Genomic DNA, 21,161 nt, shown 5'->3' with positions numbered 1-21,161 from the left:
CAGTAGCGTCTCTGCAGGTTTTCGAAAGGCAAACCCTTGGCCCCCTTCCTTTTTGTTTATCTTCACCACCAGTGTTCCCACTTTCTCTCTCGCTTTATATATGCAATTCCCCCCACCCCCCAACGCCCCACGCCCATCAAAGCAAAATCTAAGACTATTCGCACATGATCTGGGGGTAGGTTTAGGATCAACTGGTGTCACAAGAAGCAGAGACACCTAGAGAAGATCTGGAGAAGGCTGGGGAGAAGTCTCAGAAGACTCTCTGGGTCTAAAAGGCCCCACCCCAAGGGGCGCCAGCTACCCGGGCGATTCTGGGAGAGCACCTGTTCTATCATAATAGAAGGCAAGAACTTCCTGAAGGTGCCTCAGCAGCCTCCTCTTTAGGAAGTTAAGTCCTAATGTGACTATGATGCTATCTGCATGGACCTGATTACTCCAACAAACTTCTCGATCCAGTAAACTTGACGTGAAAGAAAGACAGGAGGTGCCGGATGAAAGGTAGCATCAAAGCTTCCCGACAGGATCCGTGTGGGGAGAATTCACCTGTCTCTTCCTGGGATGCAGATAAAGGAAGAGACCAGAGCCGAGTGCCTGGGAGACAGCTGGGAGAGCCCTGGCTGCCCCAGAGGCAGAAAGGTGAAGAAGCACCATGTGTCTGCAGATCTGCTATCATTCTGGGAGTTGGTAATTGCCACAAAAGAGGAGGGAACAAGAGAGAAGGGAAAGTCTATACTGTCAACTCCCACAGGGAAGTAACCATGTTTCCCTCTGCTCGCTCAGCAATGCTTGGCTCCCGGTGGCTTCTCAATAAAGTAACATGAATGAAGAAATGAGAAGGGAATGACAGATCCACCCACTCACCGCAGGCAGCAGCACCACCAAAGGGAAGCAATAATAATGTGAGGATTGTGGGAGAATAATCTGGAAATTAAATCAGCATTTTAGAGGACAGACAATATTTGGATAACATCCCATCTTGGCTACAATACACTAAAAGCAATCGCCAGGAAGTTACGAGTTTAATGACAGGGAGAGAATAGAAACACTTGGGCTCTGCCCCAACGATCAGCCCCTGATCTGTGCTGTGACTTCACGTTCACATCTTCCCTATCCTCCACGTAGACTATAGTTGGGTGACTTAGTCCAGGGTTCTGGGCAAGGTCCGAGAGCCCTGCCCAAGCATTGGGCTGGCCACCTCATCCTGCAGGTGAGAAAACTAAGGCCGAGAGAGGTTTGAGGCCACGGCCAGTGGCAGAGCTGGTTCTGGAAGCCAGATCTCCTAATGCAGAGGCCTGTGCTTTCTTTGTTTTACTAAGGTATTCACTTACTTATGTATCCAACCACACCCAATCTGCTGAAAGAGAGCCATGTGGAATTACCTGGCTTCACATATGGGTCCCTCTCCAAGAAAACAAACTTCTAGGTGGGCAGGAATCTGGTCTTACTGAATAGTAGCCATTATAATGATAGCAGCTAACATTTATGCTGTGCTTACCACATGCCAGGCATGTACAGAGTGCTTTACCTGTGTGAGCCCTACTCCTTCCAATGACCTATTGAGGCACGTTCTCTGCTGATCCACATTCTACTAGTGAGTACATGGAGGCAGAGATGTCACCCTGCTCACAGGTGGTGGGGTCACATTGGAACCCAGAGCCAGGGGACACACTAACTGGAGAACCAGCTGACCAGTCCTTTCTTTTCCCAGGAAGAGATGCTCGTGTTGCTGTGGAGACCTCCGCTACCCCATCGGCGGGCAGAGCTTTGAAGACGGTGTGCGAGGGCGCCCGTCCCAGCTCTGCCCCACCTCAGTTTCCTCTTCTAGGAAACACACCCGAAGACCGCTGCCCGTCTATTGTTGGGAGTCTCAAATGCACCAAGCTATGTCATGGCCCCGAAAAGCCGCACACTGGCAACAAACACCTGGCGTGACCGGTCGTGTTGTTACTTCTGTGCACGTCAAACCTCCCTTGCTAAACTGCGCACCCGTGGCGGAAGGCCAGTGGGTTATAGATTCAGACTCTGGTATCAGATGGAATCAGGTTCAAATTCCAGATCTTCTGTTTAAGCGGCAAGTTCTCTAAACCCTGCAAGCTTCAGTGCCCTTGCTCCATGTGTGCGCGGTGAGGGTTAGACTTGATACATGCAGCACGCGGAGCACAGGGCTTGTCAGCTGTGGTTAGCTCCAGGCAGTCACCGGGGCAGGGACCAGCAGGCATGAATCTGGCAGGCTTCCAGGAGCCCTGTGCATGCAGCACAGCCAGCAGCACAGCCAGCAGCACACATCCAGCTGATGATCACAGCTGATCCGGCAGAGTTAGGATGGTCAACACACAGCATGGAAGCAGCACAGACTCAGGAGCCCCCAGAATTAAATTTCCTTCTCAGCCCTGTCCTACTTAGCTGTGTATCTGCTGCCATGTGAACTCCCCCTCCAACCGCTCTGTTCCTTAGAGCCAGTGAGTTGGACCCAGTGGTTTCTAAGGTGCCACTGAGACTTCAAGTATTATCACCTTGACTCAAACAAGCAGCTTGGCCAAACTCATCCGCGCAGCCTGGAGGGCCAGACGGGGGACCAGAGGGGCTACCCCGGGGACCACACCTCCCCGTGAACTGTACCTCATGCCCCCGTAGCCACTCCAGCTGAAGAACAACTAAGCGTAGACACAAGCAGGCAGAACAGACAAAGCAGACACAGGGAAGAAAGGCATGTATTTGACCTGGCAACTTGTTTTAGGCCTTGGTAGGCCAAGCCGAGTTCTCCATCTTCATTCAAATAGCCCCAATCCTCAGTCTTGCTAGAAATAAAGTACGAAACAAACAAACAAACAAACAAACAAAAAAAACAGGGCATCCTGTGTAGAGGGAAGAGACAGGCAGGCAGAGAACGCAGGGAAGTGAGGTGGTCCTGGCCTGGGTTTGGAAACGAGAGGAGGGAAGGCTCGGGAGGCCCCGGCTCCGCTCCTTCCTCTCCTGCCACCAGCACCTGGGTGCCTGCAAACAGCGTCTTTCCTCCAAGTCTCCCTGTGCCAGTTACTGCCACGCGCTCGCATGTGGGACTCCCTCATCATCGCCGGCCAGAAAACATGTGGTCGCAGAGAGAGCAAAGTTGGCACCGGTTTGGGTGGTCCTGTGAGCAGCAGCAGCCCGGGCTGGCTCGCGCCTTTACGCGTTCTCGCACGGCGTCCCTCCCGCCTACCTGGTTCTTTGGGAAAGGAAAGGGAGAACCAGGAGAGATGCAAACAGGCAGGGAGGAGAGGACCCTTGCGCTGTGGGACCTGCAGACACTGAGCAGGCACACACTGTGCAGGGCTGCGAGGTGGCCTCCCGGACACTGTGTGCCGCAGAGCATCACCTGGGGATGTCTGGGCCATCGAGGATAAGGAAAGAGCCTACAAATTGTGCCTGCTCTTCAACGGGCATCTCTTCTCTATCACATCTTAAGGGCACGAAAGTATTAACTCATCTCAACTCCAGCCCTTGCTGCAATCTTGCAAAAAAAACAGCTAATAAAAACTTTGTCCCTTCGACCTTAGAGCTGGGGTGCGTGAGTCCTATTTACTCCACTTGGACAGAAGGTCAGATACCTTCCATTTGGAAAGTCTTTTGTCTTCTCCAGTTGTCTAGTCAGCCTGATGCCAGCAGGGCAGCTCCCGGAAGCTAGGCACATGCCACACACCTCTGCCCATGTACCTCCCCACCTCGCACGGCCCTGGGCACACAGGAGACATGCAAAAGCCAGGGGGATTGGGTGGTGAGTGGCAGGCAGACCCTGCCAGGATTCAGCTCCTCCCTCCCTGCTTCTGTGGCCTCTGCTCCTGGGGGACTTCCTGCTGGTTGGGTCCCAGCTTTCCTGGCAGGAACCTTGGCATAGGAGCTGCGGCCATACTGCCTGCTATCAAGACAAGTGACCCTGTCCTAACTACTGGAGAAAAACCACCATTCAGCCTGTCAGGTTGTGTGTGAGGCCCAGGGGGTGGAGCCACCATTATCACCCCCCACCCCACCCTGTCCTTCCAGCCCCAGCTCAGCCTTGCTAGGAAAGGCCCCAGCCGCAGGGCTTGCTCACATGGGCTGCTTGCTTCTTGGGCAAAGCTGCTCACATCAGCACCAGGCCCTACCTCTGCCAACTCTGACGGGATGAGTGGAGGGAGACAGCAGTGAGGCTACTTCTGGTGACTCCTCTCTGGCTGCTGTTCCCTGGGTCTACTGCTGTCACAGCTCTCCCTCCAGCAGGGCAGAGGGGGGATTGCTGCAAACACGTTTATCCTGGCATCTCTCCTATTTAGGCCTCCTGCCCACAAAGGTCCAGAGCCCTCGCCCAGGCCTGGCCTCCCCAGACACTGCCTCTAGCTGCAGGCTTTGGCTGTCCCTTCCATTCATCCCAGCAAACCCAGAAATGACCTGGGCTGTGTTAAGGGGAGCTGATGGCTTAGCACCTTTCCTTTCTCAGGTGTCACCACTCACGTTTAGGGCCACTGAGAAGCTAGTGCTTTAACCCAAAGGAGCTGTTCACTAGGAGTTCGAGGCTCAGCTGCAGTCCTTCTTGGGTAGGACCTGGGAGGTGACTGCATCACTGGGGCAGTCACTCCATCTTGTCTTCCACACATGGGGGGGTAGGACCTGGGAGGTGACTGCATCACATGGGAGCCGTCACTCCATCTTGTCTTCCACACATGGGGGCACACCAGGATGGAGATTACTTGCCTGACACTGACACTCGAGCTGGAACCCAGGTGGGGTTCTGCCCCCGGTCTAAAGCCTTGCACTGGCTGCCCCCTCCCGCCGCCCCACCTCCCCCAAACCCAAGGAGGGGCCGCCGGGTCTTACAGGGTCTCCGAACTCCTGCAGTTCCCATGACACGCTGGTGCTAACGCTCACTCTCCAGGGAGGTGCATGTGTGTCGCTGGGCTACACAGTGAGGAAGTTAGCTTCAGTGCCCACATTGCCAGCCTCTGGGAGACCCACAGAGCTCTTAATTCTATGACATGCCAGGCATTATGCACAAAGAATATTGTGCGGCCCAGCCACCCCACAGCGTTCAGGAATCCAGGCACACGAGTAAATTAAAAACCAGTCAACCAGCTCCAGGTCCATCCTTTGTTCCCAGATGAAAGAGAAGCAAATCAGCACAGGAGTTTCTCCCCGCATCCCCCACTCACACCATGCGGGGGGAAAAGGCCTGGGAGGGCGCGCCACCTGGTGGTGTGAGAAGGAAAACCCCAAATAGCTCACAGGAATTTAATAATAAGTGCTTGATGTCAACTAATAAAATCAACAAATATTCATGGAAAATCTCTTGCGTATCTATCACCGGTGCTGAGCCCTATTCCCAAAGAGGCCGCAGACACACACAGAAATAAGCAGCAGGTCGAATCTCCGACTGCAGGAGGCAGCAAGACAGCGCTGAGGAAACTGGAGAGTCAGGTGTCCGGACGGCAAACTCCCAGGTCTGCTGCTAACGAGCCGGCGGCCGGGGCTAACCACCTACACACCCCGGGCCTGTGTCCTCACGCGTGAAGTGGAGGTGCCTGGCTGGATGATCTGAGAGGCTTCTTCTAGAACTTTAGCTACATAACCTTATTAACCGTAACGGTCATGTACCAGAAGAGGCCCAGGACAGCATTTACTTTCCCTCTGTGGAGATGGAAAATCAGGGCCCAGCAACCATCCCTCTGCCCAGCTTAAGGACCTGCCTCCCTGTGGACAGAACCAGCAAAGGTTCCTGCCAGCTGGGAGGCGGTCCGTTTCCTGTCTCTAAAACGGCCACTCTGTGCTCCATGAATGTGCCCTTATTTCCTTAGTTCACACCCAGACTTTCTACCCAACTGCCCAGATTTCTCAGGATCTCTGAGAAATGGGATGTGGCAACCCCAACACCATGAATGTGAGAGAAACATTTGAAATGACAGGTGGTGAATTATTCGTGGATAAATATGGTCATGCCACTGAAAGAGGCAGAAATTATGCTGATGGCTCAAACTAACAGGATTTGGGGGGAAGCGTAAGGGAAGAATCACCTTCTAGAAGAAAGCTGAGCGTTTCTAGCCAGGAGCAGGTGAAGGGAGGACCTGTGAACAAATCTGAGCAGAATCAGCACACTGCTCTGCCCCACCTTCCATTCTGAGCAAGACATCCTGCAGCAGTTGGGGCACTTGGCCATCAACTCCAAGCCAGTCCTAGGGCAGCTAGCTGCACACACCCCTTCCGGATAAGCCCGGGTGTTCCCATGAGAATCTAATGCCTGCTGATCTGAGGTGGAGCTGAGGCGGTGATGCTCGTGCTGGGGAGCAGCTGCAAATACAGATGAAGCTTCGCTCACTTGCCCGCCACTCATTTCCTGCTGTGCGGCCCGGATCCTAATAGGCCACGGACCGGTACTAGTCTGCGGTCTAGGGGTTGGGGACCCTTGCATTAGGGGGTGAGTAATCACCCCCAAGCTCGGGGGGCAACGGCAAAGCTAATCTTTGTGCCAAGGACTTCCTGTTGCTTCCTGGGACCTGCTGGGTGGAGGGCCTGCAGGAGGTTCCCAGGGAGCTGAGGAAGGGACCAGTAATGCTAAGTCTCGCTTTGGAGCTGTGTGGACTTGGCAAGTCCTGGGTGGAAAGAGCCAGTGGCCAAAGGAACACACTCCTCCTGGAGCCTGACCTGAGCCCTGGTCACACTCCCGCCCCTACCTAACTCTGCGGCTTTGACTGCATGCCCAGAGTAAGGCCAGCCTGAGAGCACCGGGAACCGCTGCTCTTCGATCCCATTTCCCCACCCCTCTCCCACACGCACCATGATGGACACGGCTCCAGACAGCCCTGAGAAGACACTCTCCAAACACCCACCTGCTGGCAGCAGCCTATCTCTGGGGAAAGGACCAGCCCTCTCTTTATTTAAACTATCATCTATAAAATGATAATAACGATGCTAGCTTCTCTTAGTTCCCAAGACGGGAAATGAGAGAGCTTTTTGGAAGCTGAAGTGCTACACATGTTTCTGCAGCTAGTCCCAGAACCATCGCGAACCACAGGCCCTCAAGACTGGCTTCTCTTTCCCCACTTGAAAACAACAGAAAAGACAAAGACACATTTGTAAAGACTGAAACAGAACTCTATAAACTTAAGAGTTCTCGAGTGAAAAAAGCTTTGAACTTGAGAACCATGGGCTCTGAGGCTGCGACTGGACATGGGGAAGTGTTCCAAATCCCTCCAGAAAGCTAAGCGAAGCTCGGCGTATGTAAGTTCTTCACACCTTCGCACGTGTGATACAATTTATACTTAAGCCAGGAAAACAGTAGGAGAGGAAAAGTAGCTGTCACCGGGGCAGCCCTTGTTCTGACAGGCTGCCCTGGCCAGTGGGGCTCCAGGAATCACAGTCCATGTCCTGCTGCCTGGCCAGCCTGCCCAGGGCTGTCCTCCCTCACTGCTGGGATTCACCAACTTGGAAGAGAGGCAAACCTGTGAGTGCTGCTTCCACACTTCCAGGCACTGAGGAGCAGGTTCTTCCAGAGGCCCCTCCCCTCCAGGGGGCAGCGGCTTTCTGTACTTAACTGGTTTCAAAGGCTCTTAGTTCCCTATTACAGCCTGGGCTTGCTGGGAATGGAATTATTTTAAGATATCAGAGAAGCTATTTTTATTTTATCACCATCATTACTGCTGCAAAGGAAGACAAATCCAGGGCATTAAGCAGCCCCTGGAAAACCTATACTTGGGACTGGATCCCTGACAGCCATCTGGATGAAGAAAGAGAGAGCTGATAACAGTGATGGCTCTGAAGATCAGAAAGATAAGCACACTAGCTTGTCAAGACCAACCATGCCTATTTCCTTCTTTCTTTTTATAAACTTTAAATATCACCTGTGCTCTTTTTTCTTATTTGTCTTGTTTCTTATCTTCACCCAAGGCAATTTAAAATGACTTGACTCTAGTTTTAGCACTGTGAGATTCGCCTTCATTTTCTTCTCTCCGTCCTCTAGGGGAAAGAATTACATCTCTGTTGAAATAAACTGAGCTTCCACCTAGGGGCTTCTGATACTGACAGGGGGCGGGAGGCAGCCCGGCCTGCAAGCCAGGCCTTCTGGATTCTACCTTGACTCAGTTACAGGCCAGCTGTGGGCCTGAGCAGTTCAACCCTTCTGGGCCTCAGTTTCCAACCGCAGAAAGAGGGGCTACATTAGAAGATCCGGAAATCAGAGCACTAAGTCTTCTTCGGTGATGCTGTGACATGCCCTCAAATAACTTCACTCGCGCTCCCGGTGCCACCTACCGAGGTCTTCTGGAAGTGCTTGCTGTTTTCAGAAATTTTAAATGCTTAGTGATGGCTCAACATTCAATGAGTTGAGATTACAAGAGAAAGGTAACCAGAGAAAAGGCCAGCTCCATTTTCCCCCGTGCCCACAGGGGCACAAGGAGGCAAAAATAATAATAGCAGCGATAGTAACACTAACATTTTTTTTTTTTTTGCGTGCTTATCATGTGCAGGCACTGTTGTAAGGGCTTTATGCAAACTCGCTCATCTAATCTCACGCCGTATGAGGTACGCTGTTATGACCGTCCCCAATTCACAGCTGAGGAAACTGAGGTACTGAATGGTTAAGAAGTAGTTACTAAATAGTTGGTGACAGGCGGGACTCCAGCGTGCACATTCTCAAGTCCTCTGCCACACTACCTTGGGGTCTCTGCTCTGTCCTGCATCCCGGGAGGCCTGCTGCCTCCTCGGACAGTCACTCTTTTGCCTTAACCCTGGGTAGCTCATCGTTGAGGAGGGACCAGTGGTGGTTAGTTAAATCCAGGGCAACCTCATTCTAGCCGATATGGTTCATGGTCAAATTCTCCCATCCAATCTCTGCAGTGCCTAGCTTGGGTTCCCTCTGAAGGTAACGGGGTCGCCACTGAGTAATGCCCCGCAGCTGGGTTGGGTAAAGATGGCATCGCACTACACAGCTGGAACAGACCCTTCTTCCTGTTTAGTTGGGCTACTTTGTGCCAACCTCCTTCGCAATGAGGAACGCCACTCTTGGCCAGCCCTTCCCTTTCCTTGGCCTCCTGTCAAACCTCCCCGTGAAGCTCCCTTTCTGAATGCTTCTCAGAGGGACTGGGTTCCGGATGCTGCACAGGTGTTACTGGAGTCTTGCCGAAGCTAACAGCAGGCTCCTAAGGACACGGGACTCACTGTTCCTTCTCATTTGACTCCTATAGCAGATAAGGCCCTGATGCTGAGTGCGTGGCCAGTGCCCGAGGGGTGGCCTTCACAGATTAGGTTGGGCAGGGCCCCTTTGCCAGCATCTCCTCCAGATATAGTTACCACAAGGTAGGACTTACCTGTTTGTCTGGCAGACTCCATGATAGGCCTCGATGGCATCTTCCTGATCTACGTGCTTTTCACTGTTAGGCCAACTTGTTCTGGCATTAATATTTGGCTCCTGGAAGGTCCAAGGTTGAAAAAATAAATAACTCTGGTTATACAAACAATAGCCACAAAATGACTTCATATATAGACAGAGGTATAACAACGATCCTTAGAGAAAAGACAAAGGCCCAGGACATGCCCAGATAATAGCAGTTAAACTCAGGCAGGAATGTGGCCTTTTAAAGGTCGCTCTGGAAGAGTCACAGAATGACAAGGTCTGGCTGTGACAGGCACTGAGTGTGGAGGAATGGGGATAAGATGGCAATGACCGCGTCCCCAGAGGAGAAAGCACCCCAAATCCAGTGGATGTGACTAAAATCTGTCTCAGTTTTGAATCCTCCACACTCATTCCTGCCTACTAGGATGCCCCCCACCCCGCCACGCTGCTACCGGGGCCACGCCCAGGAGTGACCCAGGTGGCCCCCAGCCCCTCGCTCTCGCTCCACAACCTGCCCCAGAGGGTGCGAACATTAGGAACAAATGCTAAGGTGGACGTGCTGCCCTGGGAAGGCTTTCTCCACCTCAGAAACGAAGCAAATAGCAAGGGGCAAGGCATGAGGTGCAAAACCAGAACGAGGGGGCTGCTCGGGTCGTGGCCCTCGTCTCTAACTCTGTGCCTTCTTCCTTTCGAACATATTCATATTGAATAATTTCAGAAGATTCTAGAAGCGTCCAGTAAAGTCTCCCATGAAAGGCCGTGCTGAAGAGGGCAGCAAGGACGTTGCTCTCCCTTTAGGGGAGACCTGGTGCAAAAGACTCTGCTCTTTTAGGTTTAACACCTTGTTTTTCTTATGTAAAGATACAGAAGAAAAATAACACCAAATCGATTACTTAGCGCCAGCCCCCCGACCCCGACGGGCCCGACAACGGCTGCCATCTTGTTACCGTGCTCTTGGCAGCAAGTCGGCGCTGGTCGGCGCTGACAATCTGAGTCCTAAGGATGAGCACCTCCTCCTTGCGAACCTCGAGCTCCTCGTTGGCCAGCCTGAGCTGGTTCAGAAGGAGGTTGTAGCTGTCTGGGGAGCTGTGGGTAGAGTTGTTCTGGGCGGCCTGGTCCGCCACGGCTTTCCTCAGCTCGTTCAGGTCATTCTTCAGCTTCTTGTTCTCCGACTCCAGCTCTTGCCTCTGGAAGACAGCCCGAGGGGCACACTCCATCCATTATTGCCCGGATCCAGGGTACTTGCCCCATGCGGGCCTCCTCCTCCTCCACCTCCCTCCTCCTGGGAAGCTAAGAGCAACCTTCCCACCGTAACAATGCAACTCAGGGCGAAAGTTCAGATGGCATCAGCGAGTAGCCGAAGCTGGGGCCTAGATTTGAACCCACCACTCTAAGTTATCGGTGTGAGGTATCTGACATGATGCCTCTATGATAGCATTCTCCAAAGTGATTCAATAGCATGTTCTAAGTGTGCCTGGCTAATGAAGCCCTTCCTTGTGGAAATGCCATGTTAATTTTAAACCACGTGCTTTTAACACAGGACTTCCTAGAACCTTCACACATTAATGTACTTTGTGACTTTCCAAGAGAGGTTATGAGATGCAGAAGTTCCTAAACTTATTTATTTAGCAAGCCCACTCCCCGCTTCCTGCTTCCCAAAGAGCATCACATGACTTAATAATTTAGAGAATACACCAAGGATGCCCTTTTGTTCTTTTGGTCACATAGAAAGCCACCAACTATCAATGACAGTGTAGGAAAAACTACTTGTATTCAGAGTCATGAGTGCCATTGAAATTCAATTTTAGAAGATATTTAACTTTTTCTGGATAAAATAACTGTTTGAGATGAATTCCGAACATTTAAAGTCTGATGATCACACGTATATTGCTGGTAGGGCCCTGGAATACATGAGATTCAAAATTTCCCAAAGAAACTCCAAAATGTGGATAAGTAGGCATGAGTTGCACATTTATTACAGAGCCGTAGAGACATAAAACTAGGAGCCATTGGGCATAACTCTTATTTTCCAAATGAGGATGCTGAGGATGGAGCACAGGAGGCCCAGAGTGTTCTGCAGAGGCCACGCCAAGACTAAGAGCCTGGACTCCCATCTCACAGCCCCACCACACACTTCAGGCCTCCTCGACTGCTCTGCCAGGTGGGACCAGCCCCAGGACACTTCCACCCAATCCCGCCCCCACGGGCGGCATGCCTAAGCCTTGAACCCAGTACCCAAATAGCGTGCTTCTGCCCGAGAGCTGGGGTTTCTTTATACGTTATAGGAGGATCAGGGGGAAATTCTGGTAGCGGGATCCAGAGTTAAGCAAAAATCATTACTCATCAAGGAGTCCTCCCCTGTAGCCTCATCTTACTCATGCACTGCGGGCAGGTTTTTCAAACTCAATGTGGTCAGGATCAGGTTGGAAAAAATAGCCACGCAGCCAGGTGTGCAGTCTCATCATCTGCTTAGATCTTTGTCTTCCTGCTCAGGAAGCATCTACACTTTTCGACAGCAGCGTACACTTCCCACCCTTTCATTCTCTTCTAAAGCATTCAGCCAGACACGCAGAGAAGGGGCCCACTAACTACAGGTTGACTGGATTTTGCCTAAAAGCCCAATTTCCATTATTTCTCTGAAGGTCTGGGGCCATGAAGTGAGAAGCATCCCAGCCAGTCTCCCTGACATCAGTCCTCCCTTCAAATCAGAGGTCCCCAGGCCAGTGTCTGCGACAAGGCCCGCGGGTTAAGTCCGGTTTCGCTACGGACAACGACGGGAAAGCCAGGTCCCAGAACTCAGAATCCTGGCCTGTCCACAGAAGCAGAGAGGGACAGTTACAGAGCTGTGAGATCTCTGGACAAATATTTTCTGGGCCCCCTGCGTCAGGCCCCGTGCCGGACAGTGAAGATGTGGCCTGTGGGAACGGGGTGGCACCTTCCTCACAAGGTCGCTGGATGGAGGTGTTGATTTTAACACTCAAGTCCTGAGGCAGCACTTCCCAGAGAGACGAGAGCTGCGGTTCTCAGAGGTGATGGGCAATGGAGTCCCACAGGGGCATGTGAAAACAGATCGCTGGGCCCCAGCCCAGAGCTTCAGATTCGGGGATCTTGGCTGAAGCCCGAGAATGTGCATTTCTAGCATGTTCCCAATGATGCTGGTCCCAGGACAGCCCTTAAAGAATGGCTGGGCTAGACAGGCTTACAGTTCTAAACGTGGGTGGGGCTGATGCCTCCAGAGCCTTACCAGCTCCTTCTCCTCCCCTGGGGCTCAGCCTTTGGAGAATGGCAGAAAGCACAACACCACAGGGGTTTATCATGTCCAGAGACTCTCTGCCCCCGGAGAGTTTTCGATCTTTTAAATATCCCATGCAGAAAATAAGTCTAATCAATGACTCAAGAAGGAAACCCCTATAAAGCACCCCCTTCTTACACCATCAGTGTGGCCCCCGCTTTTCAGAAAGGCTTGGGCGTGATTCAGGGCTGTGTTCCCCTGGGCAACACAGCTGTTCTGAGTTATGTGTCGTCCTATAAGTGGGACCAGAGTGACTGACCCTGGCCAATGGGGTACATTCCCAATGAGAGACTCTGTGAGAACAGGGGAGTGGGAGCGCCCTAATGCCCCGTTCCTGGTCTGTGCCCTCGCACCAGAAGCCACCTTGTCACTGCGCCATCACTGGATGCACTGGGAGATCCTGGCCTTACATCTCTCCATGCAAGTCTTGATTATTTTCTTCAAAGTGGTTTTATTCCACTGGCCACATTTCTACTGAAACTATCAGGTAGGTAAGATATACGTGACATAATAAGAAATTTGCATTTGGTCTCTGGCCCCAGTTCCTGGCACGGTTTCCAAAACTCTTTTGTAACTTCCTGGGTGAGCCGGGTGCTAGAACATCGTTTGTTATGACATGTGGTCTTAGTCCCAGGTTCCCAGCACAGAGCTTCTGATGCTCTCAGAATTTCCGGTGTGAGGGATGAAAGAAGCATCTCCTGCTATTCAAAATAAGCTTCTTGCCACCACGCCTGAGTGTGTGAATGAGGTGACTCTTGGAAGAGGGGGGCTGGCTGCAGGAGGGACCAGGCTCATGATCAAAAGGCTGGAGCTTTCAGCCCTGGCACCAGCTCCAGGAAGGGGAGGGCCTGGAAACTGAGTTAAACGCCTGGGTAACGATTTAATCAATCACGCCTATGCAATGAAACCGCCATAAAAACCTAAATGACAGGGTTTAGAGTTTCGGGCTGGTGAACTCATCACGATGCTGGGAGAGCGATGTGCCTTGAGGGCCCGGAACCTACACATCCCTTCCCTCACACCTCATCCTATGCATCTCCTCCACTCTGCTGTTCAACTTGTATCCTTCATAATAAACCATTAATAGTTGGTAAAGGGCTTTCTTGAGTTCTGTGAGCTGTTCTCACAAATTATTGAACCAGAGGAGGGCATGGTGGGAACCCCTGACTTGTGGCCAAGTTGGACAGAAGCATGGGTAGCCTGTGATTGGCATCTGAAGTGAGGGCAGCCCTGTGGGACTGAGCTCCTCACCAGTGGATCTGTGCTAACTCCAGGTAGTCTGTTCCAGACATGAGTGGGGCTGTAGGACATCCAGCTGGTGTCCATGGAGAACTGAAGAATTGCTTCTGGAAAACCCCCACATTCTGTATCAGAGGTATTGTGGACAGAGGGAATGGTTTCCTATTAACATATATTAAATAGTTCCTTGCAGTAAACACAGATTTTCCTTCATTTCGAAGATGAAGAAACTAAAGTGTTGGAAGAGGAAATTGTGTGCTTGTGGCTCTACCTATTAACAGACCCGAGCTTACGACCACATTGCCTGACGCCCAGCTTTGTCATCCACCCTCCACAGGGCGAGAGTTCAAGAATCTCACCTTCAGACTATTGTAGGCTAGATCTGCGTCCTGGTCCAAATCTGTGTCACTCTTCAGTTGTTCCACCTGCATGGAAAAAGAGACGGAAAGGTGAACATGGACTACAAAGCAGATGTTCCACAAAAGTATTTCCAACCATGATGAAAATATGCTGCTTTTGCCCGTGCACAAATGCACGTCCTTCCCACCTTCAAAATGTAGCTCACTACCTCAGGCTGCAGTGAAGCTCTCCGTAAACATCTCCCTCCTGCCCCCCTCATCCCCTCCATAACTTTATTCGCATGCTCCTCACAGGCACCTATGGGTTGAATACGTATAACAGTGTGTCAGGGGTTGAATTAATTAAGTTCTCCCAAAAGATATGATGACATCCTAATCCATGGTACTTGTGACTATAACCTAATTTGGAAAGAGGGTCTTCGCAGATGTAACCCAGTTAAGATCCGGTCGTTAAGGTGGGCCTGATCCACTATGACTGTCCTTATGTGAAGAGAAGAAGGACGCACGGGGAAGGTGGCCATGAGGTGGAGACGGAGTTATGCAGCTGCCCAGGGAATGCCATGGATTATGAGTGACACCGGGAGCTCGGAGAGAGGCATGGAGCAGACTGTCCCCCAAAACCTATAGAGAATGAGGCCCTGCTGACACCTTAATTCCTGACTTCTGGCCTCCGGAACGATGAGAGAATAAATTTCTGTTATTTTAAGCCATCCACTTTGTGGTACTTTGTTTTGGCAGCCCTAGGAAACTATGTGACTCACGAACTTATTAAGGAGATTAAATAATATATAATAATTATGTATTTATTAATGAGGTTAATGAGTTTTTAGGTATTTGGGGGATGTATGTGTACCTATGTGTATCCTGCTTTCTCAACTAAATAACTCTAAGCCTCCTGTGGAGAAGCCCGCTTCCTCCATGTCACCCTACAGCAGTGTGACAGCTGGTCCCCGCTGATGCTCAGTAAATTCTGTCTGGAGGACCTGGGTGGCAATGGCTGGAATACCAGCCCATTAGGACTCAGCCGAGTTGGTGATTCCTGTCATTATTTGGCAGTTATTCACCTTGTCCAATGTGAAGGGACAGAAACACCTTCATAAATGGTGAACTGCTTGGGTGATTTCAAATAATGGGTGATAGTCCCTGAATAAAGATGGGTTTTGGGAGCTAAAACCTGACAATACCTAATGAGCAGCAGTGGTAGCAACCTTGAATTCAAGGCCAGGCCATGACCAGCTGGATGGATTGTGCCCCAGGCTTAGAGAATGGGACCAGGTCAGAGCACCTCTGGTAGCTCCCCCCATATCAAGGACGGTTACACTGAATGCACTGTTTCCAGCCCTGTGACCTGGGAAGAGAACTCTCCAAGGCACCAGACTCTGCTCCGCCTGCCACCATCAGCGGTGGGAGAACTGTGTGAACCTGCTGGTCTAGGGAGAGGCCTGTGCCTGCCATATGACCACAGACAACTGAGTACTCAGGCTCCTGGCAAACAGAGATTACTGACTCAAATTCAGGTTACTGTGAGAATGAAGATGTGCTGCTGGCAGTCATGTTTCTAAGTGGGTGGACTTAGAGTCACCCTGGCCAAGGCAACTTCGCCAGTGGATGGGAAGTCAAACACATGGACAGCCTGGCTGGCTGTCGCAGACGCCCCATCCTCGTGGTGGGCTTCGTCACTCCCTCACCGATGGTACATCCTACAGACTTCCTATTGTTCCTTATGCAGAGCCTGGCCTCTTCCTACAGCTGAGATACTGGATCATCTCGCTCCAGAATAAAGACCCAAGTGGCTCAGGATTCTTCCTGGGACCAAGGGCAGTTCCAGCAAAATGACCTCTGAAAGTTTGGTTTCAGGGCGCCACAGAGGGATGCCATCATCTCCCCTGTCCGACCCTACCCTGCTTGCTCAACTCTCTTGGAAGCAAAGTCATTCTCCTTAAATAGAGAATGACCTTGATGCATGTTAGAAGGCTACAGGCCGAGCCTACAGTTTTCTCTCTTGCTCAGTGATTATTTTTCAAGCAAAGAGATACTTTTTAAAGTTTGGTATTGTGATAAGCAAAAGACCTAAAGCCGTCTTCCAAAATTATTTGGCATGTGTGTGGTGAGGATCGTGGGAGTGACTCTTTAGGGGCAGCTGGGTGGGCCGGGAACTCTCATGTCAGGCACCGTCTGACATCGTCTACACAGCTTTCCATGTATGTGATTTGTGCTCACCTGTCAGGGTAGCTTCTCTTCAAATTGAATGAGTCATTTATAAACCTAATCCTTTCACTTTCCATTCTGAGTCCAACCCACCTGAGAGATTTCAATCCATCAGCAAGATTTACCTCCCCACTTACTGCTCAGGGAAAAAAAAACCCATGCATTTACTAGCAACATAGATCAGCATCTGCAACACATTTGATTGGCAAGGGAAGCTGGGAGTTACAAAAGGAGACAGTGTGCAAAGGTGGGAGCAGGGGAAAGACAGAGGATGCGGAGAGGGGTTTGGACCCCACAATTGGCAACTCAGGCCTGAGAACAGATCAAAGGCCTTTGACAAACCCACTGTGAAGTCAGCTAATGATATGACCCAGGTCAGAATCGGCCTTGAATCCCATGAGAAGTGGTCCTTATCCCTCCCAAGAAATAGAAATGGCTCTTACCTCCTCATCGCCGCTGCCTGCAATGGCTCCCTCTATTCCTACAGCGCCCGTCGGTGTGCGCCCGGCCTTGCATTTACTTGAGCCCTACCGATGTTTTTATCATTTTTTATTTTTAGTATTCATTATTATTTTTCAACTGTTTTATGTCTGGTTCTTCCAAACTAGATTATGAAGTTTTCGATGGCTGGGGATTTCTCTTATGTTTTTACCTCCTCTCATTTAATAAGCATTTTGAATACAAGTCTGGCACTGATGCCCAATGGGTCCTTGAGATGGAGCCAGTGATATGTCTAGGGACACTAAGGTTTCAAATAATAACCTTTTAAGAGCCAAGATACAGATGATAATCTGGACTGAGGTGAGGGTGCAGTCATGGGAAAGAAGGGTGATGACTGCCGACCTGGTCTGCTCCGGACCCAGCGGGGCTAAACTCAAGCCCATGCCGGACTCCAGCTATGGAAGGGCAATCGACTTTCTCTGCTCTAATTTGACTTCAGCTTGTTATTATACTTTAAACCATACATTTCCGGTCCTCTTTGCATGTGGGGGATGATGCCACAGGTTCCCTGATAGCTTCACCAGTGGAAATCCTTTGCCCTGGGGGCACTGGAAAGCTTACGTCTGTCCAACTGGGGTGATTGGGGACACTTGCAGAGAAAGCTCGATATGACATCAACACAAGACAAAGCTATTCTCTGAAACCCAGCACCAGAATAACCCCACAGGGTCACGTCCTGCCACGTGGGCCCTGGGAAAACTGAGCTGGATCATTCTCTGATGCCAGCACCACAAGGGTGCTGCTCTGCTGGCCTGCAGAACCTTCGCGCACCTGGACTTTCTTGCTGTCCTGCTGTTCTCTCTTCTCCAGTTGGACCTGCAGCTTCTTCCTCTCCTGCTCAAGTTCCCGCACTCTCTTCTGCAGCTTCAAGAAGACTGTCATGTCCATGGCTGCCTTCTCGAGGCCAATTTCCTTCAAAGGAAGACAAGGAGCAAGAAAGAGGAAGTTTAAATAGCTTAAATGCCTTAGGGAACATTCAGCACCTCACTGCCTGCTGCTATATCAGCTGTCTTTATTCTCTTCCCTAACATCAATCCACATCTCAGATACAAAGCCAATGCCAACCAACCATCATTTCTCATATTAAAGTTGGTGCTCCAGGCTCAATTTCTGTCTAGATAACATCTGAGTCTCAACCATTTGTATTCTTCCTGTATGAGCCACTTAAGATGACTGAGCATATAGTCCAAGAACAAATAGATAAAGACATAGCCATTTTATTTGGAAGTCAAAAGAGCTCACTTCTGGAAGATGGTGTCACACTAGAGACACTGTAAAACTCAGGACATAATGCTTCCTAATGCAGAAGCAATGTGGTTACAAATCACTGTGCATGTGCTTCAACCACTTGATTGCACCTTGAAACAGAACCAGTGCTTGCCCTACCACGGAACCCATTTACCCAACAGATCGTACAGCATCAGTATCCCAGAAATTTTTTTTCTTTAGATTCATGCCTGGGTTCGCCCTCCAGAGTTCTGTCATGCCTGGGCGTGTATCTGTATGAGCATATCCACGTAGATTTTTTAAGCACATGTATGGACATACGTGACAAAACAATTTGGTTCAACCAGCATTAAACGAGTGCTTTGTGCTTAGCCAGCACTGTGCTAGCTTCTCTGGCCAGTGTCAAGAACTAGTCTCAGCTTTGTTGAAGAACATAAATGCACCAATGGAAATGCTTATGTCTGCATGTAAATGACCACATACACAAAGACCTGGGTGGTGCATTTGGTGTTCAGGCTGACTGTGGCCTCCAGACTTCAGAAGTTGCAGTGATAAAACCAAGGGTCTTAAGCTAGCATTTATGAAATGCTTCCTAAGTGCGTACAGCAAGCAACAAACCATGTTGGACTATACAAAAATAAACCTTTTATCCGGAGGCCCTCCTTTTCTATCCTTCCATCCTTCACTCTGTCACTCACTATCTCTTATCATCCTTTAGCACTGAACAGTCCCTGCAATTATATTACAGACTTCTTCCATCAACTGATTATTGTCTAAGTATCGCACAAGCTCCAGAGGGCAGGGACCTTCTCTGGCTTGTCACTGCTGTTTCTCCAGTAGCCCCTAGCTGTGTCTGGCACAAAGACATGCTCAAAACACACTTGTTTTTATAACCGTCTCTCCTCTACATCTATCTTCATGTACTTCATAAGGTTTTATATGCTTGTAATTTTCTTCTTTTCAAATGCCAGAGGAAAAACTGTGTATCTATGAACCTTTGACAAACTTACACGCAGATTATGAAGTCCACTGTGTGGTACATTACATAGTAACTCTAAGAGACTATTACTGACAAAGATATAATCACTCAGCAAATATTTGTTGTTGTCTGAGTTTATCGAGCTTCCAAGTCAGGGAGGAAAATGTTCTTCTGTATTTATTGATATTACTGTATGCACTGGGATACTAACTGGGGGTGATAAATTATATCTATTTTAATGACTTAGTGGTTCTCCTTCTTAAGCCAGCCATTTCGCTTCTCTGCAATCAGTTCTCAGCTTTACAAGAGGAATCAGGGGCCTGCCTTCTTCCTTCCTCTCTGGAGAGAGGGTAGGGTGAACAAGAATGTAGTGTTTTGCACAGTCACTGTTAACTCCAGAGTACTGTCTGTAAGTTCACTGCCATCTGAGTCCTGCTGTCAGGGATGAGCTTCGGGCACTCTGGTCACCACCAACGGAACAGTACATGTCTGTGGGGAGCTCCACACAGGTAACAAACACTCCTGGAGCACAGCCAGCCAAGAACCTGCCTTACTCACCTCCACCTGCTGGAGAGCATCCTCCGTGTCTCCGACTTCAGATGTGGAGATGGAGGGGTAATTGGAGTCAGATTCTAAGCTACTTTGGTTTGATGGGTTCCGCCTGTGGCCTGGGGTTTGCTGTTTAAGGAGAAAAATGTGAAAAGCTCGTAATGAACTAATGTTAATAAGAAGTATTACTTTTCAAAGACTAGTAGGCCCTGGAGTTGGACTTCTGCCTCATTGTAAGGACTGGGTTCCCTTGTCTTTTAATGAAATACAAATCCCTAATGCTGAGGCCAGTCTCTCTGAAAAGTCCCAGGGAAATAATCCTCATCCCCCAGTCTCGCCCCGACAGTCCTGCCATCAGCCTCCTCTCGAGAAGAATGCTGCAAATCTGGCCCTCACGGCCCCCACTTCAACCTGTACTCCACCAGTTTGTTTATGAAAACAGTCAGCATATTAGAAGTAGGGGTTACCATTTATACTGTTCATTTAAAAATGCCTTTTTTACCCCTTGCATCTGATTTGGCTTTAAGAGAGAAAACTGGTCTTGGCAGGAAAATTTTAGATTTCTCTCTCTGTTCCAATTCACCTTCTCTTCCTGGCTTCTAGGCAATGAACTTACTCAATCTTGTATGAATATACTTTTCTGGAGGGAATGTTTATATGGGGTACAAAGAATGACAAATCCTGAAATATGACAATGTTTCTGTCAACGACTGGGAGAGATGATCAGACCCCGTGAGCCTCTCTGCAGCACACACTAACGAAGCTGAATTCAGAACTCCCCACGCCGTCACTGCCACGACACAGGGACGCTCCCAGAACAGGAAACGAGACAGAGAACATATCCACTTGGGTGGAATTTTCTTTAAGTTTTTAACTTAGATTTTTCTGAGACCCTAACGTTGGAAAAGAAGCTGTCCCCGGGCATGGCTGCTGCCAGGTTGCTCCCTTATGTGGTGACTCCCCACAGGAAAGGCAGAGACAGACACTGGGATGCCACGCCCTTCGCACGGCACAGAATGACTGAGCATCTTGGCAGTGGCGTCAGTGGCACAGGGGCTGGAGCTGTGCAAGCACCAGGCTTGTGAAGCCAGAGGTGGGGCCGGCGCTGTGGTCGGGACTGCCCTCCTTGCCTTTACGATGGTCATCTCGTCCCGAAGGTTGTCGTATCTCTGCTCCAGCCGTGAATACTCCTTCACGAGGTTCTGGTACCGGGAACGCTCCTCCTCCAGCTCTTTCTTCATCAGGAGATTTTCCTTGACAGAGCTCTGGGCAAATTCATCTGGAAAGCAAGCACGCCGAGCTGCACTTTCTCTTTCCGAATGGATTCCCCTCACATGCACTTGACCCACGTTCACTGATTAACCTCTTGTTAAGAGGCTGCCCACGGCTGCTCTGACACAGACACTTGAGTTGATCCAGCTCCCTCACCTACTGCAGAGCAAAGGAAAGCTCGTTACGGTGCTTTAGGTCTTC

At 50.2% G+C, this 21,161-nt stretch overlaps 1 protein-coding gene across 2 annotated transcripts in view; it reads right to left on the bottom strand.

Annotated features, from left to right (window-relative positions):
• The window catches only part of MYO5B (myosin VB), a 113,410-nt gene that overhangs the window by 20,529 nt on the left and 71,720 nt on the right, over nt 1-21,161 (bottom strand). For both annotated transcript variants that reach the window (XM_025038578.1, XM_025038579.1), the window contains exons 15-21: nt 20,819-20,967; nt 19,698-19,817; nt 17,705-17,845; nt 14,225-14,290; nt 10,282-10,521; nt 9,309-9,409; nt 2,721-2,798 (exon numbers count right to left, since the gene is read on the bottom strand). In XM_025038578.1, the coding sequence (XP_024894346.1) occupies nt 2,721-2,798; nt 9,309-9,409; nt 10,282-10,521; nt 14,225-14,290; nt 17,705-17,845; nt 19,698-19,817; nt 20,819-20,967 (895 nt within the window). The remainder of the gene's footprint in view (nt 1-2,720; nt 2,799-9,308; nt 9,410-10,281; nt 10,522-14,224; nt 14,291-17,704; nt 17,846-19,697; nt 19,818-20,818; nt 20,968-21,161) is intronic.

Source organism: Pteropus alecto, unplaced genomic scaffold, assembly GCF_000325575.1.
Source record: "Pteropus alecto unplaced genomic scaffold, ASM32557v1 scaffold146, whole genome shotgun sequence".
Lineage (NCBI taxonomy): Eukaryota > Metazoa > Chordata > Mammalia > Chiroptera > Pteropodidae > Pteropus > Pteropus alecto.
This window is presented reverse-complemented; position numbering and strand designations above follow the sequence as displayed.